This window comes from Mytilus edulis, chromosome 6 (genome assembly GCF_963676685.1).
Source record: "Mytilus edulis chromosome 6, xbMytEdul2.2, whole genome shotgun sequence".
Taxonomy (NCBI): domain Eukaryota; kingdom Metazoa; phylum Mollusca; class Bivalvia; order Mytilida; family Mytilidae; genus Mytilus; species Mytilus edulis.
In genome coordinates this window covers 83227489-83250106 of record NC_092349.1, presented here as the reverse complement: position 1 = coordinate 83250106, position 22618 = coordinate 83227489, and the positions used below count along the sequence as shown (strand labels likewise).

General features: G+C 32.5%; 1 protein-coding gene across 1 annotated transcript; it reads left to right on the top strand.

The window, feature by feature from the left end:
• Positions 1-10: 10 nt before the first annotated feature.
• Positions 11-21037, top strand: LOC139528680 (RUS family member 1-like). Its single transcript, XM_071324798.1, has 14 exons — positions 11-202; positions 873-950; positions 1856-1970; positions 4477-4522; positions 5243-5275; positions 6195-6300; positions 7517-7618; positions 7964-8034; positions 9348-9532; positions 11050-11107; positions 11949-12022; positions 18320-18429; positions 18850-18898; positions 20600-21037. Exons 1-14 carry the CDS (start codon positions 65-67, stop codon positions 20770-20772), a joined length of 1338 nt encoding a protein of 445 aa, XP_071180899.1. The 5' UTR covers positions 11-64; the 3' UTR covers positions 20773-21037.
• Positions 21038-22618: the final 1581 nt, after the last annotated feature.

Sequence of the window (22618 nt, the reverse complement as noted above, 5' to 3'; positions counted from 1 at the left end):
AGCAAACGTTAAAAGTGACGCCGATAAGAAACCAGTCGTAACACGTGTATTTGTTTTGAAAACAATGAATCAGGACATAGTTGTGTGTCAAGAGGTTTATGGTTCATCAAATGTGAAAAAGAAATACATTCTAGAAAGAAGTGGAAGTGTAAAGTCAGTTGACCTGTCACCAAAATTAACATCAGTTTCACATTTCTTTCGGGTTTGTGTTTGTTCAAATTATAATAAAAAAGGGGGAGGTAATTTCTTTTTAAAACTGTGTAAGATGACAGTAGAGTATTAAACTTCAGCAGGAGGTTTTTTTACCAGATTGAATATTTATTTGCATCAACCTAAAAAATAAAACAGCCTTGCCAAACGTCCTAATTATTTGGACTAAATTGTTTCCTGCATTTTGTGTTCTAGAATATATTAATAAATATATATGCATTTTCATCCTGTCTTATTAATTTACAGTTCTTACCAGACCAAGTCTTTCATTTTCAAAATCCTCCTCCTTTGAAGATATGAGATGATTTTTACAATAGACCTTAGCAACTCGAGGTCAGCTAACATCCTTCAACAATGAGCAAAACCCATACATTCTCATTCCGCTAAAGGTCCAATCTATTTTATATAGCTTTCAGTACAAAAAGCTTCCATATTGATTTTTTGGCACACACTAGGGTACCTTACTTTCTGCTTTAACTATAATTTAAGAAACCTTTACAACAAAGCTTTTCTCTTATTTGAATTTTTATAACAAACTAACTAACTTATTGCAAAACAATTAAGAGAATATAACAAATTTACCCCTGTTTACATGCTAAATTTGTTATTTTCTAAATTGTTTTGCCATAATTTTATGATGTTAATTATTTGTATATTTTCAGTCTGTTTTTCTACCACAAGGTTATCCAGAAAGTGTCAGCTCTGATTATGTTACATACCAGATCTGGGATACTATACAGGTTAGTTATTAGCGTCTCAGGTTGATACAGGTGTGGTATAACAAAAATCTATATAATATACTTTCTCTTACTCTAAATACTTGATTTATCCTTTTCCAGAGCTCAGCTGTTGATTATTTGTATGGCCCATTTATGGGCATATTATGGTCTGTTGGTCCATTCATCATCGGTGGCTGTCTGTCCAGCTTCAGATTAAAGTTTTTGATCAAGGTAGTTTTTGATGAAGTTGAAGTCCAATCAACTTGAAGCTTAGTACACATGTTATCTATGATATGATCTTTCTAATTTTAATGCCAAATAAGAGATTTTTCCCCATTTGTACAGTCCACTGAACATAGAAAATGATAGTGTGAATGGGGCATCCATGTACTCAGGGGACACATTCTTGTAATTCAATCAATGTGCGGTTCCTTTGATCTCAGTTGTTATTATGACATCAAGCAAATGTCAAGTTTTCCTTTTTTCCTCTGAAATTCCTATTGTAACATAATGAAAAAAGGCGACCATGGCTAATGAAGTCACATACAAAAAATTTAGATAGAACATATCATTTTGCAGGTCGTACGAAAAGAACTTAGATGGATGAAAATTGTCTGCACATCATCAATAAAACATTAGAGAAACAGATTCCACCACTAAATATGTGCCTTACGTTTTAAATTTGAAAATTAAACTGTCTCAAGTGGCTAAATATTGTATCAAACTCAATACAGTGGTAGAATCTATATATATTCTATTGTTTGAAAAAAAATTACTGGTTACATTACATGTTGTGATACAGACACATTTTTTCTGGTAAATGCATAAATAAATTTTGGAACTTAATTTAAAGTAAAAACTAGAAACAATAAGCCACTAAATGTAATATTACAAAAACTTGACTGGTTTTTTTTTTTTATCTCCAGGCATTTTGTAGCAGTATAACTGGTACCCTTGCTCACCAGGCTGTACTGAAAGGGGTTGGAGTTGGTGATGAAACTGCTACAGTACTGGCTGCCACTCTCACTTGGTTACTTAAAGGTTATACATTTGAAATATTTTAATCTACTTTTGGCAAATTTTTTTAAGGTCTACCTGTAGATCAAAGTGATTTAATGCCTGTATTGCCATCATGTGATAAGTTGTCTATAATAGAGGTTTGATAACTTAAGATATGACAAAATGGGACTTATTATTCTTGTTTTACAATTACATGTTGATCTTACAGTTTTTTTATACGCCCGTCGTCTTTTAGACGGGACGTATTATGGTATACCGTTGTCCGTCCGTCCGTCCGTCCGTCTGTCTGTCCGTCCGTCCGTCGTCCACACTTCGGACAATAACTCAAAAACGCTTTCACCAATTTCCATGAAACTTAAGTGAATTGTTTATATCTATTGACGTAAGCTCCCTTTCGTTTTTTTTTTATTTCAGATTTTATGTTTTGGATTTATGGGGCTTTATTCATAAAAAAAGGGGGATTTTCAACACTTCGGACAATAACTCAAAAAGGCTTTCACCAATGTCCATGAAACTTTGGTGAATTGTTTATATCTATTGATGTAAGCTCCCTTTCAATTTTAATAAATTTCAGATTTTAAGTTTTGGATTTATGGGGCTTTATTCATAAAAAAAGGGGAATTTTCAACACTTCGGACAATAACTCAAAAAGGCTTTCACCAATGTCCATGAAACTTTGGTGAATTGTTTATATCTATTGATGTAAGCTCCCTTTCAATTTTTATAAATTTCAGATTTTAAGTTTTGGATTTATGGGGCTTTATTCATAAAAAAAAGGGGGATTTTCAACACTTCGGCCAATAACTCAAAAAGGCTTTCACCAATGTCCATGAAACTTTGGTGAATTGTTTATATCTATTGATGTAAGCTCCCTTTCAATTTTTATAAATTTCAGATTTTAAGTTTTGGATTTATGGCCACTTTATTCGTAAAAAAAAGGGGGATTTTCAACACTTCGGACAAAAACTCAAAAAGGCTTTCACCAATGTCCATGAAACTTTGGTGAATTGTTTATACATTATCTATTGATGTAAGCTCCCTTTCAATTTTTATAAATTTCAGATTTTACATTTCCGTGTTATGAATTTTTATGCTTAAAAAAGGGGGGATTTTCCAATTTTGGGACAATAACTAACACTTTCACAAAATTTTATGCAACTTTAATAAATTGTTGATATCTATTGACATAAGCTCCCTTTCCATTTTTATAAATTTTAAATTTTACGTTTTCTTAAGTAATGAATTTTTATACTTTAAAAAGGGGGATTTTATGAAACTTTGGTGAATATATTAATGTAACATCCCTTTTGATTTGTATATATATTTCTAGTTGATCATATAAATTCATTTAAAGCATAAAAGACAAGTTAAAAGAGCAACGGGCGTATCATGCGCTAAAGCGCAGCCCTTTATTAGCCATTAACTGCAAAGGGCTGAAGACTGTTATACTTATTTTCATTTGACATTTTATATATATGCACACTATTTTCTTCCCATTGCCAATATTTTAGTACTATTGACAGAACGTCTAGTGCCTGTTGATGAACATATTTGATATTTGAAAATTACGTTTACAAGTGGAATATGAACAACAACAGAAACAGTTCAAATTATCTAAATATACAGAAGGATTAAAAAATCAAGAAAAGTTTTAAATTTTAATGTAATACAAAAACTTTTAAAATACATAAGCAGTACAGGAACATATGTATTTTAGATATATACTGTTCCCAGAGCAGTATTATAGACATAAATAAGTTATTGATCGGAGTTACTTCCCTTGTTTCAGTGTTGCTTAGATATTTACTATAGCAGTATGATTTTTTTATATTTTGAAATATAATTTTTTTTCTAGATTAAATGAACAGTTTTGTAAATAAAATGGCTACTATGAGTTATAATCTATAAGAAGTACTTTTTATTTGAAATGTAACATCAAATTGAACACTTGAGATCTGTGGTAGGGCCTATTGTATCGGTCAGAAACTTTCTCAGATTGTTCAATCAGATGTGGATTCTAAAGAATTCCAATTTCTAGACTCTTAGTACTGTAATTGATAGTACTTACAAATTAAATAAATGGGACAAGAATTAGTGTGTAGTTATGGCCTATCAACATTTAGTCCAGTCGTCATTGATGACAGCATATCAATATAAATTATACAAGCTTTCTGTAACTTTTCAAATTTATTAAATTTATATTACTGTTCAACAAATACTAGTAGGTTACAAATAACCATAGTATCTGTAGAGGAATTTAATTAACATCCTATAGGTCTGATTATAAGCTCCAAACAATAAAAGATAAAATTCATTGTCATAAAAGAGTAGATTCTAAAGTAACTAGGTTTTAATCAAATGCATCAAATTTGATACTTACATCATGTAATATTACTAAAAAGATATTTGTCCAAACCACTATATCTGTGTAAAATATCTGTGCATGATTTTGATAATGTTTATATAAATTAAAACTACTCACCTATAGGAAATCGTAATCATTTAATTAGATTTATATTTATTCCAGATGGTACTGGTATGCTTGGACGGATTCTGTTTGCATGGATGCAAGGGTAGGTATCACCTTATAGCAGGTTATTTTCGCGAGTGTAAATTTGCATGATTGTCATTGAATAAGGTATGCAAATTATTTTGGTGGTTATTATTTTGAAGGATTCAAAACTTTTATCTAAACCTTTGCCTGTGCCATTTTAAATTGGCGGAATTTATTTTGGTGATTTTGTTCTATTTGCGAAAAAAAGCTAAAATTTGCATTCCGCGAAAATAACCTGCTATACGTTATTACTATGGTTGTTAAAGATAAGTGTCTTGCGAGGCATTCTGTTTACTTATAAACAGAGGATAGGGAACTCAGTATGGTATGATAATATAGGATTATAGGCATAATATGTAAAGTAGGATGTGATGTTTACAAGGACATTACTTTAAATTCAGAAAATATTTGCATGCATTTTATTATTGTGATTTTTAAGAATGAACAAAAATGAGAAATTATTTAGATTTCAGGAAAAAGTGCATAACATATGTGTAACAGATATCAAAATATGAGTTTTTATTACCAGTATTGCTAATTACTGTAAGCCTATCACATTATTTGCATCAATAAAAACCTCACATTAATTTCTGAATTCACCATATTGACAGTTGCCTATAGTATATGAAAGTAGGATTAATTGATGAAAAAAATATAAAAGCATTTTAGAATGTTTTTCATCTTAGATATTTTATGATGAAATTTTCATGATTTTGTAACATTATTTTTTTTTTTTCAGAACAAGTTTAGACTGTGATGCTAAAAGATGGAGGTATGTCAATATTTTTCAATAAAATAATCTAGATCCAAAACTTATGCAGAAAAAAACATATTAAAAAACATATTTAATGTGGTATGGGAGTATAAATGAAAAATGATAGAATTTTTTCATACTTTTCCATAATGAATTATTGATTGTGAGATGTTAAAAAATATATTAGATAAAAATGACATGTCAATTAAAGAACATGATTTTGAGCTACAGGTTATATGAATTATTTTACATTTGTCATTTTGGGCCCAATTATAGCTAACTATGGGGCATGGGTTATATTCATTGTTGGAGGCTGTATGATCACTAGGATGACCTCTAGTTGTAAATTTCTTTGTTATTTGGTCTCATGTTAAGAGTTGTTTCATTATTGATACCACATCTTCTTTTTTTTTTGTAAGCAGAATGTTAGTCCTATCAAACATAAATAGTGTGTGTCATAGTGCAGTATACTGTGGATTTATTTACTTTCATTGGTACCAATTTTCATGTATTAAGGAAAACTTACATTTCGTGGAAACTTAATTTCGTGGTTTTGCAGAAGTCCATGTACAAGTCTATAAGTAATTTGACATTTGTTGAACAATTTTGTAGTTTACTTGCACCCATGAAATCCCCGAAAAATTAATGTCCAATTAATAATAATACATGTTTTCTGGTCTGTTCGTCCTTTCCTTTGTTCCTTTGTTCGTATGTGTGTCTGTTCGTCCCGCTTCAGGTTAAAGTTTTTGGTCAAGGTAGTTTTTGATGAAGTTGAAGTCCAATCGACTTGAAACTTAGTACGCATGTTCCCTATGATATGATCTTTCTAATTTTAATGCCAAATTAAAGTATTGACCCCAATTTCACAGTCCACTGAATATGTAAAATGATAGTGTGAGTGGGGCATCCATGTACTATGGACACATTCTTGTTTTAGATTGTTTGCTGATATCCTGAATGATCTGGCAATATTTATGGAGATTTTAGCACCAAGTTTTCCGTGGCTATTTACACCTATTGTGTGCACAGCAGGTGTTTGCAAGGTAAGGTATACAAACTATAGGTATTTTTATTAGTTTAAAGTAAAGCTTTAATTGGTGACTTATGTAGTTGGTAATATTCATAGATAAACACACTTATTTCTATACCAATATATCATGATCACACAGGGTATTGGCCATAAATATTGATTGAAAGGTCAACAAATTTCCAGAGCCAGACAACACTTTGGTTTAAAGAAAATGATGTTAAGACATACAACAGTCCATAAAACTACTACCGCTAGAAAACAGACTGAGCAACAGAGGTAAAAAAACAATAACGACTGGATTACAGACTCCTGTCTTAGGACAGGCACCTAACCAATATGGCAGTGTTGAACTTGTTTGTGACTGTCATCTTCCCTCATGCATATTTGATTTGTGCAAGGTAAATGGAAGTATCTTAAAAGCACTTTTTAGCTCACCTTGCCCAAAAGGCCAAGTGAGTTTTTTTCATCACTTGTCGTCCTTCGTCCATCGTCCTTCGTCCATCGTCCGTCGTCATCGTTAACTTTTACAAAAGTCTTCTCCTCTGAAACAATTGGGCCAAATTTAACCAAACTTGGCCACAATCATCATTGGGATATCTAGTTAAAAAAATGTGTCCAGTGACCCAGCCAACTGACCAAGATGCCGCCATGGCTAAAAATAGAACATAGGGTTAAAATGTAGATTTTGGCTTATAACTCTAAAACCAAAGCATTAAGAGCAAATCTGACAGGGTAAAATTGTTTATCAGGTCAAGATCTATTTGCCCTGAAATTTTCTGATGAATCAGACAACCCGTTGTTGGGTTGCTGCCCCTGAATTGGTAATTTTTAAGGAAATTTTGCTGTTTTTGGTTATTATCTTGAATATTATTATAGATATAGATAAACTATAAACACCAATAATGTTCAGCTAAGTAAGATCTACAAATAAGTCAGCATGACCAAAATGGTTAGTTGACCCCTTAAGGAGTTATTGCCTTTTATAGTCAATTTTTAACAATTTTCATAAATTTAGTAAATTATGGTATTACTCTGTAACTAAAGGGCCAAGTTTATTATAGATATAGAAAATTGTAAGTAGCAAGAATGCTTAGTAAAGTAAGATGTACCAACACATCACCATCACAAAAACACAATTTTGTCATGAATCCATTGTGTCCTTTGTTTAATATGCCCATAGACCAAGGTGAGCGTCACAGGCTCTTAAGAGCCTCTAGTTAATTTTCCAGTCAATAGTGGGTGTAGCAGGGGGAGCCACTAGAGCAGCTTTGACACAACATCAAGCAAGAAGAAACAACATGGCTGATGTCTCGGCTAAAGATGGAAGTCAGGTAATTAATATTAGATCTAAATTAGGGTATGGTTATTTATTTTAAACCTTGTTCATTTCCACCATTTGAACATAATACATTTGGTAGTTATCTTGCCTTTCCCTTCGGTAAAATAAAGATGTTAATATATCTACATTATTTTCAAATTAGTCCCTTTTTGCCTGATTAATTATTTATATTAGAGAAAATCCAAGTTTGATATATTCATGAAAATTTAAATTGAGCAATTCTTTTGTATTAATCACAAGAGGCATGTAAATTAATCAATTTTGAAAATTAGTTTTTAAGAGTATTTTTTGTACAGAGATGTCAACAAGATATTGAAGTTAACTTTTGTTTTTACAGGAAACCTTGGTGAATTTGGCAGGATTAATCATTAACTTTTTGTTGATACCCATTGTGACGGGTAAACCTATGTAGGTATCATTAGTGCTAAAAGGTAAAGCCTTAATGAATAGGCAGATTGATTGATTTTGCTTTACGTTTTGATGAATATACATTTATCTTTAAGTTGTAATTATGCACCTACCGTTAAGTTGTTGAGTTTCCTGTATGTTGGTTTAAACTTCTACCTATGGATTCAATCTAGAGCACAGCTGGGAACAGTATATCTAGCGAGAAATGAATCTGATATGCTTTTCAGTATAAAATTGATGAAATCTTGGACTTTCCAAGACTTCCAGAGATTTATGGATTTTGATAGCGTCTGACTGAAATATTAAAGGAACTGCTCAATAGATTAACCATATAACTCTAATCGTAAATAAATTACAAGTTTTATCATTTAGTAGATATATTTTGTCATATAGAATTACCAAATTAAGTTTGATTTATTTGATGTGAAGTGCTTTATAATAGTTTCGGAATTTTTAAATCATCGCAGCAATGGCCGCCATTTTATTATTACCTTTTTTGCATTTTACACAATTCTGTGATGAAATTCTGGCGATTTGAACAAATTTGAAGTGGCAGAAAACATGTTAGATACACTTGCATCACGACATAACTAGTTATCCTTACATTTTATTGATATTATTAGAAATTATAAGGATAACAGCGAGTCCGTTTTAAACACATGTTCGTTTCCGTATCGTATCTTTATTAACTTTGGCCCTGACGAAAAATCGACTACAATCAGGTAGTGTCAAGTCCCGTCAATAGATATGTTCCTGAGCACAGACAACATTAAAAAAAAATCTGACAATATCAGATCACAGTTTGCTTGCCACTAAGCTTTAAATTTTATACATGAGTTGACCGATATTGTATTTGTTTGATTTATAGATAGGCAAAAGTAAATAGTACAAATTTAAGAAGAATTGGTCGTCGTTTCTTTATGTGTTACATATTTGTTTTTCGTTCATTTTTTTAACTAAATAAGGCCGTTAGTTTTCTCGTTTGAATTGTTTTACATTGTCTTATCGGGGCCTTTTATAGCTCACTATGCAGTATGGGCTTTGCTCATTGTTGAAGGCCGTACGGTGACCTATAGTTGTTAATGTCTGTGTCATTTTGGTCTTTTGTGGATAGTTGTCTCATTGGCAATCATACCACATCTTCTTTTTTATAATAAAATATTCTAGTTCCATAAATTAAAATCATATTTTTTTTACTTGAAAGGAAATATTAAAAAAACATGACACAGACTGTAATTTGGCCTCATTTTTAATATCCTTGCTATTTCAATGTCATTTATTTTAACATAATTGCATCATGTGTATATTTTCAGGATAATTTGGAGTTTATTTGTAATATTTACATGCTTACATCTATTTGCTAATTATCGTGCTGTTACCTGTGTTGTCATGGAATCTCTTAATCAAGCGCGACTGAATATCATCATAAAAGATTACATAAAGACTGAAATAATACCTCAACCAAAGATAGTGAATTTTAAAGAACCAGTTATATGGAGTAGGTTTTAAAAAAAATGTACTTCACAAAGTTATTAATTAAAGTAGATGAGGGGTGTACACCTATGAGACAGCTACTCAACGACACAAATTACATCTACAAGTAACCAATAGATCTATACATCATGTCAAGTTCTCAGTTCTCCCTAGTCCAAATAATTATGACGTCTTGAAAGGCTATTATAATTTTTTTCTTTGACGCCTTACATCGACGTAAGGCGTCAAAGAAAAAAATTATAATAGCCTTTCAAGACGTCATAATTATTTGGACTAAGTTCTCCCAAGTCTAAAAAGAAGTGAATCTATATGTTTGGCATTGATTCCCTATAAGTCGCCGTCAGCTGAAATTCGTAGCGGTTATCGGTAAAAATAATCTAAACTATCAATCGCGTTCACTCGAGATATAGTTTTTCACATTCCATTCAAAAATCGCAAAAAGAAAAACCACTACTGACCTATCTATTAAGTGATCACACTGTAATAATCCTGACCTTCACATTTTCCAGAATATTTTCCATTGTAATTCCGCCATCTTCGTTTCTATGAGGATCATTTGTTTACATATGACATTCGTCACTGTACGCAGTTTCCTGAAATGTTCCTTTCATTGATGTGATAAGGTTTCCCGCGCTTTATGCAAATTTTATGAAATTGAACTCCACGGAAACACTTCCGGTAAAAACAATGGCTGATTCCACCATTCAAAATCGTCTATGAAAAAGTGAAGGTCAGGATTATTACAGTGCGATCACTTAAAAGGTAGGTCAGTAGTGGATTTTCTTTTTGCGATTTATGAATGGAATGTGAAAAACTATATCTCGAGTGAACGTGATTGATAGTTTAGATTATTTTTACCGATAACCGCTACGAATTTCAGCTGACGGCGACTATAGATATCATCACATTTATTTTGCTTTAAAAATTAGGGATCATGTAGTCATAACCATGTTCACATGTCTTTCTGTCCACTGGTTCAAAACAAATGTGTTTTTTATACCCCTGCTTTAAAAAAAAGTGGGGTTATACTGTTTTACCTCTGTCTGCTGTCAGTCAATCTGTCAGTCCATCCTTCAGTCCATCCATCCGTTAGTCCCATGAATATTTTTCATCACATTTTTCTCGAGGATTTCTAAAATTTATTTTGAGGGTTTATATAAGTTAGCTATAAGTTAGCTATACCATGCGATGTGTATTTAGATTCAGCACTCAACAACTTACTGTTTACTGAACACTTGTATCATTTACACATGATAGCTAAGTTGAAAATTTTCGTCACATCTTTCTAAGGAACTACAATACAAAGATTTCTGAAATTTGGTTTCAGGGTTTATATTAGTTAGCTATACAGTGTGATGTTTTTTTCAGATTCATCACTCAACAACTTCCTGTTCACCGAAATACACTTGTTTTATTTGTGATTAGTTAAGAGACAAAACCCAATAAAACAATCAGTCTTTGTATTTTAGAATATCTATATTTAGTTTAAGAGTTAAAGTTCCTCATTATTTCTTTTTTTAGAAACAAGACGAAAACTACAGATATATTTAGGCTCCTCCATTAGTTCTGTTTGTAAGAGGTATGTGGTTTTGTTTTGTAAATAAAATTACATATAGCTTTATTCTGCTTTACTGAAGTACAGTAGAGAACTATGGCAGATAGTGTCAGTGTCTACTGGCTTGAAGTCATAGAACTATGGCAGATAGTGTCAGTGTCTACTGGTTGATAACCAGGCCTTGAAGTCATAGAACTATGGCAGATAGTGTCAGTGTCTACTGGTTGATAACCAGGCCTTGAAGTCATAAAACTTTCGAGGCTGTTTTTTGTACTTGTACTCCAAAATCAACCAATCAAAATGTTGGATTTCTTGTTTCGAGCATGATGTTTGTGCTCCGAGCACTGAGCAAAGTTTTATGACTTCAACCGCTGGTGTTTTATTCAATAACAAAAGCAATGCGTAAACCCAGCAGACTGCTGATTTTTTCAAACAACAATTTTAACTTCATTTGTTAAAGTCTGTTTTGTTTGATCTGTTTGATGAAAAAATGCAGAATTTTCTATAAATTAAACATGCTGTAGGAAGATACATGTATGGAGACATGACTTCATTGCTTGATGACATCCTTGATTTTGGAAAATTAAGTTAAAAAAATATTACCCAAAGATTTCCTGTCTTAAATTATTTGAGACAAACTGAATTTCTGATAGTAACTGGTACTCAACCAGTATTATAAGCATAGATAAATTATTGATGTAAAATTCCAGTTTTTTTTTTATTATATGTTGAAGAAATATTTCCATTATTGTATGCTTTTCAAATAAATAAATGTGTATTTTCTTGTTTAACTGTTCAAAATACAATCAGAAATTAATTAGACATATCTGAATTTGAGCTATTTACATATTTTTTTTTCTGACAGTTCCAAAGATCTACAGAGTATGTTACATATATACAGAGACAGTCAGTACTTACTAATGATAGATCTAAAGAATAGTAAGTAATCTGTTCGTTAACAAAATAAGTGTGGCTTAGTTGTTACAAAAACAAAATACTTAATTTGTGGCACATGAATTTATTACAAATTCTATTTAATGAATGGCTATTATCTATTTTGAATTTATTGAACCATAAAACTAATTTTTGACTCTTCACATTGAATAATCCGCGACGCGGATTATGTTAAATGTGAAGAGTCAAAAATTAGTTTTATGGTTCAATAAAATCAAAATAAATTATTGCCATTCATTATAAATAAATTTCTATCAAAAATAAGGCTCAAAGAACTTTTTATATTATTTATATTAACAATAACAACGTACACACATGTTGACGTATGAATACACAACGTCAGAGTGGGCGTGTCGCCATCACAAATTGACAACATTGAAAATAAAACTAATAATTTTAACCAATCAGAAGACAGTAAAATCACCAAATTTATTTATTTATTTGTACACATGCATTCAAACCTGTGGACATGTAAGCTGCCCACACATAACAAAGTAGGAGTTAATAAACCAATAGGATAATCTTAATTAAGTTTTGATATCAAAATGTTTAAAACATTGAATAAGTTTCAATTGTTCTTTCTGATGATGAATCTATATGAATACCTTGGTAAATTGACAACTAATAGTGTTTGGCGAAAGGTGCTTTATTATAGTAATGCATATATAGTTATACCAAGCATGGTATCAATAAGCTACAATGAACAAAATGTGAATATGAAGCACCTGAACCCCAATGTGGGTAATAATAAAAGTAATTAGAAAAAATTAACAATAAAAAGAAAAAAAAAAAAAATGTTTTATATCAATTACATAATAAAAGTGGCCTGGAACATGCTCTTCCGCCCAAAACCACATGGCAATACGAACCCGGATGAAGCATCAAAGGGAAGCAATTCTTACAAGGCGTCATCAATTATGTACAATGAGAGTTGCCTCCCATTGTACGCAATTGACAACTAATAGTGTTTGGCGAAAGGTGCTTTATTATAGTAATGCATATATAGTTATACCAAGCATGGTATCAATAAGCTACAATGAACAAAATGTGAATATGAAGCACCTGAACCCAAAACGAAGTCGCCAAACACAGGGGTTAATAATATATACATAAAAAAAACAAACAAAAAAAAAAAAAACAAAAAACCCAACAACATCAAATCAAGAATATAAAAATACACCGGCGAAAATACCCTAACACTAACTACCAATCAAATAATTCATAGCTGACGTAACCCGATACATATCAACACTAGCTTGTTTAATGTAAGTCTGAAAACAATCAGATCTCCAGTCTCCGTGATGTTTCAATAAAATCTCAGGAATGCCAGCCTTGGTGGCTAATGTAGCCCCTCCGTGTCTCAGCGAATGAAAAGAATAAACTGAAGGGTCTAAACCAACAAGAACAATTAACTCTCTAAAACGGTTCAACAAAACGGATCTAGATAAAGGCAATAATTTACCATGAAAAGGTAAAGCAAAAACGGGAGCATTCTTATCACCAGGTATTAAAGACACAAGATGCTTATAAGCTCGAGCAGGACATATTGATGGCTCAACTGAGCAACACAGAGAAACCTGATGGGTGTAATCATGATCTTGTCTAGTCTTTGACCATTTCAATAAAAGGAGGATACCCTTTTCACTAACAACAACATTATCTCTGATCAATTGTTCACGGGAATTAAAAGATGTAGAGCTTCTGCTGACCAGGTTTGACGCCCTAAGCATACCAAAAAAAGCAAACGTTAGAAAACACCATAAACAAGCATCTAAATAATCATAAATATTCAACAACCTAACAATATCAATTAAATGTGTAGGTAACAATGGTAATTTTGACACAGCCACATGCTGATTCTTATGACTCAATCCTCTTAAAGTCAATTTGAATTCTGTAGATAAAAAAGGTTCCACAGTAAAACCAAAAAGTTGACTCCAGGTCTTAATGCCAGAAATATAATTCTTAACAGATGAAAAACTGCTTAAACTCTTGGATAGAAAACATGCATAAGCACACAATATATCCTTAATACAAGGAAATGGTCGAAATTTATAATAAACACAAAAAATATGGTATGCATTGAGTTGACTCTTCAAATTTGAATAAGTACCAGGCCGAAAGGCTGCACCCTTAGCAAGCTTGACCTCTTTCTGCAAAACTGCTCTTCTGGACTTAAGACCTGGAAGTCATAAACAACAGTAATTAGATAAACATTAATGTCATATTAATTATCAAAGTTAGTCTTATCTGACACTAAATATGCGCAAAAAAAAAAAAAAAGTCAATGTATCATGTATGAAAATCTAAATGTTTATAATATCATTAAACATATGACCAAACACTTCTTTCTCAATAAAATCTGAATTGTAAAGTTTAGATTCTATAAAAAACTGTGATCTGTTCTTCTCCGAAAGATTCCAACGGGATAGCAAATCCGATAACCTATTTTCAACAGATGCTATATAACTCCCACGCAGTTGAACATTACTTAACGCACACAAGTACCATATTTGACGTGCCAAATTCAACATTTCCTGATCACGCCCTGTTCCCCTATTTAAAATTTCAACACATGATTGATTGTCACAAAACAGCTGTACCCGTTTATTTGAGATACTTGATGTCCAGAATTGAATTGCTATGTAAATCGCATACATTTCAAGCACAGATATGTGCATGTCCCGCAAAGACTCCGGTATATCCGAATGAAAATATTCAAATGTCGTGAAATTGACACCACCAATACCCTTGAGACACGCGTCAGAGGAAATAATTGCGTCTGGTGAAGACCAATCTACATCGGGAATTATACTAATTCCATTATAGTCATGTAAAAATAATAACCACCACCGAATGTCTTGTCTAAATTCATCTGTAATATGAACACGATAATGATTGAAATGGTATTTTCGTAATGTCTGTAACATGCGTGAAATAAAAAGTCTTCCGCTTCGGACACATTCGGAAATAAAAGCCAACTTGCCAATAACTTGTTGTAACTGACGTTTGGTGCAATGTTTTTTCTTTTCAAATCTTTGTAACAACTCATAAGTCTCTTGTAATTTAATCTCTGGAATTCGGACTGTCATGTCAATTGAGTTATACTCCTTGCCGAGAAATGTCAAAACTTTTGTCGGCGGCAAACACTTTTCTTTGCTGACTTCTAATCCTAACCTCTGAAACAATTCTAAAACAAAATTATAATCATGTTCAGCGTTCTGATTGTCACTAACACCACCAAAATCATCAACATAGTTTATTGTATGAATGTTAGATTTCCATAGCATATAGGAAACAGCATTCGTTGTTCGTTGACATGCCTGTGGCGAAGAGCGCATACCAAAAATAAGACGATTGTCAATAAAAATTTGTCCCCTCCATTCATAACCTTGTAAATGCAAGTCGTGCGGATCTAATACTAGCTGACGAAAAGCCCGGGACAAATCCAACTTCCAAATGGCACACCCACGACCGTGATTCAAGAGCAAAGCAATAAATTCTTCGTGTCTAGGATAATAAAGTTTAAAAGTTTCATTCAAAAAGGTGTCCGAAGGTATGCCTTCATTTATGGACAAATTATTGCCATGCGAACAGTCAACAATTACTCTCCTATCGGAATCTCCCTTAGGAACTGTGAATAATGGTGATAATGTTAAATGACAACAAAGAGGGTTCTTTCGGAAAGGACCATAAATAGCCCCAAGGTCTGATTCTTTTGAAATATATGAATCAATAAAACTTGAAAACTGATTAAGATGATTTTGTCGACGTGTGGGGGGATCGGGCAGTGTATCTTTGATATAGTTTAACGGCCATCCATACTTCAAAAATTCAACGACTATTTTATCATGATAATCTTCTAAAAGTTGTTCCCACAATTGTATGTTGAAATTAGAACGTACTGGAATTTTACAATATGCAAAATTCGGCTTGCCACTGTAGAACACGGCTTCATGAACACTTGAAAAATTATTTATATTCATTTCACAAAATTTGGTTGATACATCTTTCAAAATATTTCCACTCATATCTGGTGAATACTCAAAATCAATAGACCCTGCTGTTTTCGTAAACCAAGGACAAATACTTGAAGCTAAAAGTACATTATTAGTTTCATCAACAACATTGTAATTCATGTAATTGTTATCTTTGACAACAGTGTCAAAATCAGTGCTACATAATAAAGATTGCAATAAATATGAATCATTTTCATAAATAGACACACCTGTAAACACAGGGGACGTTTTTTCACTACAAGCATTGTCACAATAACCAACGCCTGTTAAATTAAAACCTACGGAACTTGACTCGCCTATAGATTCACATGACGAAACATCATAAATATTACTCAAAACATCTGCCTCATATGCAGAGGATATTCCTAAGGAATCTTGTGAATTATCAAACAACACACCTATATTTGCAGGGGAATAAGATTTCGTTAACTCATCATACACACCTGAATAATCAGGGGAAGCAATCGCACCTGACATAATTGCAGGGGGTTTCACAACATCATTTTCGTAATTATCACACAGTAACACACCTGTAATTACAGGGGAATATAATTTCTTTTGAATAATACTATTACTGATCATTTTAGTAGATTCACAATGTAGCACTGAAGTTGAACATCATTGATGATGCGGACAATCCTTCGAAGGATGTAGCACAGACGCATCACTCGAATCTTTTCCTTTACGGACGCACTTTCTGCAAACATGCAATAGTTTTTTGTCTCCATAGGCTCCAAAATGATCTCCGGATCGACTACAGTTTCCCGCTTGATATGCGCCGCAAATTGGATTGCGATTAACCGGCTTATCCTTGAAAAATGCTTTAGTCGGGGTAGACGAAGACGAAGTGAGGGGGGTGACGAGAGTACGGCCTTGTTCTTCAACAAATGCATGCGACCAATTTTTGTGACCTCTTTCTATGGAACGCAAAACTTCGGCGTGAAAATCCTTTATCTCCGCAAAGGGGTATTTTTCAACGAGATAAAGCAAATTAATGAGATGTTTTTGTCTGTGCACAGAAATGGCTTGTTTTTCAATGTTATGCATAATGAATGTTTCACCTCTGACTAGTTGTGCTAGACCGAAATCTTTATCAGAATAATTGACCGATTTGGTTTGTGCATGCTCGTGTGGCCATGGCACATCATATTTAACTCTATCCTTAGCAGCTCTTGCTTCACCGGAAACTGCTGTTCTTTTTTGTTTATCTTTGAATATAACATATGGTAAATCATTACCTTTGATTTGAGCTTTGTCCTTATCCTCGTCCTTATCATTTGAAGAATCAGAATCAGAATCATCGGAAGAGGACGAAGATTGATTAAGCAGCTGTCGAGTAAGCTCTTTAGCCTGTTTTCCAACTTTATCTTGATTCCGTAACTCATTAAGCGATGGAAGCTTTAATGTTTTAACTTTTTTACCATTGTCCTTCGCTTTGGTTCTTGAAGATTCACCACCGGATGTTTTCTTGGCTACAAGGAGCTCGTGTTGTTTCGCCAACAAATCACGTTCCAAAATTTTGTTTTGTATTGTTAATTCTTGAATTGTCTTATCAAGTTCACTCACAATGTTCGTAGATGAAGGTAATTTTGGACGAACGCCAGCACATGCTTCGTCTGATTTCGGTGTTGATGTCTGACGATGAACCACGTTTTCAGAATTAATTATATCTCCAGCTTCTGTAACTGAATCGAAATCCTTCTGCATTTCAAAAGATGATAGAATAAAGTCTTTTAAGTACGCTGGAGGTTTTCTTGTTCTATTGTTTTCCATCGGATGTCCAAAAAAAATGTTTTATATCAATTACATAATAAAAGTGGCCTGGAACATGCTCTTCCAAAACCACATGGCAATACGAACCCGGATGAAGCATCAAAGGGAAGCAATTCTTACAAGGCGTCATCAATTATGTACAATGAGAGTTGCCTCCCATTGTACGCAATTAAGGCAGAGGTAGTTTAACCATGTTTCAATCTTATAAATCAATTATGATTAGAAGACAAATCAAGGTTACAAATAAAAACTTAGGATGACTCAATGAACTCCAAAAGGAGCAAAACAGGAAGATTCGACAGGGTTAGCATCTCCTGCTATTGCAAGCACCATTGGCCAAGCAAATCATAGTTATTGCATCAGAGGGGGTAATTTTAAAGTCCTTTGATTGTGTGATTTATAGATTTTTACATGATAACTATAAGAAATTTGATCTAATTTTGTTTGCATTATTAAACTCATTATATTTATTCCATGATGTTAATTGTAGGCTGTATCAACATAGTACTTTCCCAGTCCAGTACCATAGAAGATCAGATACAAAGCTGTTTACAGGCAGAAATTATTAATTATGTTTATGAAATGTTATATGTACCTGACGTAAGTTAGAGGTTGAAATTTTTTGAAATGAATTATATGTAAAAAGAATTTCGAAAATAACTAATAAAGTTTGAATGAAATCATGATAAAACAACAAAAATCAGCATAGCATTTGAAAATAGGTTCTGATACATGTGGATTTACGTGGGAGGTATATTGTAACACCCTTATATCTCTGAGTCTGTGCTTGGTATAGATATATTGAGAATTTTATCACGGTGTTGTTTACAAGGCAAAAGAAGCACGTCATATTTGAATAACATGTTCAATGAAATGCATTTTCTTTGAAAAAACTATGAGTTGTTGAAACAAATCACTTTTATGATGGTCTTCTACAGTAGAATCTTTTTGAGTGTGACAATTACCATAATATTGACAGCTTGAAATATTTATACATGTATGTTGTTTTTATATTTTCAGCAAACACCACAGAAAAATATTGACTCAATTGCAGAATTTTTAATAAATGGTAAGTTTATACTGTTAATATTCTCAGCTTTTTTTACCACAAATTTTTTTTTTGCCTTTTATAATGCAATCTTGTTGTCGTTGTCGTCCGAACAATAACTTTAGTTTACATAAATGGATCTCTTTGAAATCAAATAAGAAGGTTAAATACCACAAAAGGAAGTTTGGGATTGAATTTGGGGATGATGGTTTTACAGGTTTAGGAATAAGGGTCCAAAAGAAGCATTTTTCTACTTTCAAGATAATAACTTGTGTATAAGTATTTCAATTGCTCTGAAATTGTACCACAATGTTTAATACCACAAGTTAAAGGGTTGGATTAATATTGGGGTCTATGGATTCAACAGCTTAGGAATAATGGGCCCAAAAGGGGTCAAAAACAAGCATTTTTGTAGTTTCTTGACAATAACTTGTGTGTAAGTGTATGGATCTCTCTGACATTGTACCACAAAGTTCCCTATCACAAAAGGAAGGCTGGGATTGAATTTAGCGGATATTGCCCCATTTATGCAGGAAATAGGGGCCAAAAAGGGCAATAAACAAGCATTTTTCTAGTTTCTAGACAATAACTTGTGTTTAAGTGTATGGATCTCCCTGAAATTGTACTACAAGGTTCCATACTACAAAGGAAAGGCTGGTGATCAAGTGTTGGGGTAATTGCTCCAATGGTGAGGAGAGGGGTTCTTAATTTTTTTTCAAAATTTTTCAAACTTCAAATTTTTTTAAAGTTTCAAGAAGAAATCTTCAATTGCATAGTATTGCCCAATAGATTTGTAAGACCTTGACATTTGTTTTGAGTCGTAAACCTATTTTATGTAAAAAATTTGATCACAATCCAAATTCAGACAGTATCAAGCTTGAATATTGTGTCCAAATATGCCCCAACTGTACAGGGTTCAACCTCTGCTGTTGTATCAGGCTGCGCTCAGCGAAGCATTTTATTTAAAACAGTAAATTGAGCAAATAGAACTATCAGTGCAATAAATGTTGATTTGAAGTAAAGATGTTAATTACTATTTAGGTGATAGCCAGCTATCAATTTATTCAATTAAAAAACTTCAAAATACATGATACATTAATGTTTTACTCGTACCAGTTTGTCAAGAAGAGATGAAATCAGTCAGATTAAACCAATCACGCTCATTGAACTGTAGAAAATTATTGACAAATTGACTTCTGTGAAATAAACCAGTGTACCATACAAAGCAGGATGTGTTTACCAGAGCAAAGATGTCAATGTGGATTAAAATGTAAACTCCAAATCCTTGTTTTTATGTTTGCTGTTCATCCCTTTGTGTTATTCATTACACCTGACTCATTGTTATGTACCTGTGAAATACAACTTTCTCTACAAACAGTCGTTAACTTGTATTCAGAGCAATAATTTCAGATTTTTGGTGGTAAACTATGGAACACTTACTAAACACTTTTTGGTGGTAAACTATGGAACACTTACTAAACACTTTTTAGTGGTCAACTATGGAACACTTACTAAACACTTTTAACATGTCTATCAGATTTTTTGTGGTAAACTATGGAACACTTACTAAACACTTTTAACATGTCTAACATTCTGAATATGCTTGGTGGTAAACTATGGAACACTTACTAAACACATTTAACATGTCTATCATTCTGAATTCACTTTAAGCAAACAACAATTAAACAACCTGTCCATTCTAAGTGTACATATATTATTCAGGTGATTGTGGATCCACATCACACCAGTCCTACCATTACACTCTATCCATAATAGACAGGTTTAGAGAAGATCTACATGACAGTGGATGGTTGACAGACCCTGTGTTATTAGGACCTCAAGAGTGGAGATGTACATGGGACATTAATGGACTCTCAGACAAGAAACATTATTGATTCTTTTAATTAAATATTAGTGACTACCTAGCACAACAATGTACTGTAGATCCATTCATTTATTCTTGTATACAATTTTATTTATGAAGGGGATATGGTATTTTTGAGGCACTTAAAATTCATGGGTTTGGATAAATTATGCATACTACCTGAAGATATAGAAAATTGGTGTGTTGTGGAACACTTAGAAATGATGTCAAAGTAGATTGGCTCCACATGACCAATATACATTATTATAAATACATAACGTGAATGAAATTCAAAATGTTTATTCTTTCTTTATGGTGACAGCATACTTTGGTTAACTCTTATCTTAGTGAAGTAATATTGAATGTCATTTCATGTTCCATAATACACATAACTGATTTTTTTTTTATCACAATGATAACTGTGATATGTCTCGATTTTTTGTAATTTCAATAATGCAAATGTTGAAATTAAAATAGCAACACTTAAACATATAAGTTTTGCAAATATTCAAAGTCAATGAACCATGACTGAAAGTACATGGCCAACAAACTTCATGAAAATGAGATGTGCCAAAGCTTATACAACTGTGTACCAATCATCATTAACCCCATAAACTGACCTAATCACAAACTAATACATGAAAACTAACAAAAAATTTCGAAGTCAATAGACCACGACTTAGGGGGCAGAGCCAAATAATCTCCATGGAAATTAGATGTGCCAAAGCTTATACAACTGCATACCATTTATCATTAACTTACCAGTAGTGGTTCCTCATAAACTAACCTAACCACAAACTTATACATGATACTGTAAATTCAGATATTATTGCGTGCATTTATTATTGCGATTTTGTCATTTTACACTTGAATGCGATTTTAATTTTTACGATTTTCAGAAAAGTCATGTTTAATTCAGTTAAAATATTACATAATGCGAGTTTTAATTATTGCTTTTACAACTCAGTCGCATTATTCGCAATAATAAAAACCTCGCAATAATTTCTGAATTTACAGTAACTAAGCAAAAGTTTCGAAATCAATAGACCATAATTGAGGGAATGGGGCCAAATAATCTTGATGGTAATCAGATGTGCCAATGCAAAATAACTGCATACTAAATATTTTGGCTTACCGCTTGTGGTTCACAATAAACTAGACCTAATCACACAAACTAATACACTGTTGATGCCGCCACTGATTACACTGAAAACAGCATACCTATGTCTTGCTTTTCTGTCAAGCGAGACAAAAAAAGGATAAAGAATTTCCCAAAATAACGAACACACTAACACCAATCTCCTCCCAAAACAAGACCAATATTACAACTACATGTAATATAAGAATCTAAACAAGGGTGAACATGCTTATTAAATGTCTCATCTGATTTACCGAATATGGTTGAAATTTATGTTAAAAGTCGGTTGGATCAAGGTTTTACTTCAAGTATCATTAAATCATTGTCTACACCAAATATATATTTCACCAATTGTTTGTTATATCTGAGAAACACCTAATATTGAAAACTAAAAGTTGACCAATGAATAATGAAGGTCACGGTCAGATGAAGTAACGTGTGTCAGACAACAAGCCTTCATCTACATCAAACAAAGTAGACCTATGGCTTGTTATATTAATATTTTGAAAATTAATGCATGCATTTCTGACCGAGGGCCCTGGTCATCTACTTACTGAATAAACAGCTTATACAAATAGTTCATGTCCACATCACCAGCTGAAATAGCATCAATCTACTACAGAAATAGCAAGCAAGACAAAAATTGAAATAAAACACATTTTATATTGGTTTTTACTTTATTTTTTGCATTAGAAACATAAATATTTTTGAAATAAGATTTAATTACATTTACAACAAT

Bases quoted from the DNA above. Each gene is read 5' to 3' on its own strand.
- LOC139528680 (XM_071324798.1), top strand. From the start codon at position 65: ATGAATCAGGACATAGTTGTGTGTCAAGAGGTTTATGGTTCATCAAAT. The intron at 7,619-7,963 runs GTAATTAATATT...TTGTTTTTACAG, and splicing joins CGGCTAAAGATGGAAGTCAG to GAAACCTTGGTGAATTTGGC. The intron at 9,533-11,049 runs GTAGGTTTTAAA...TTCTTTTTTTAG, and splicing joins TAAAGAACCAGTTATATGGA to AAACAAGACGAAAACTACAG.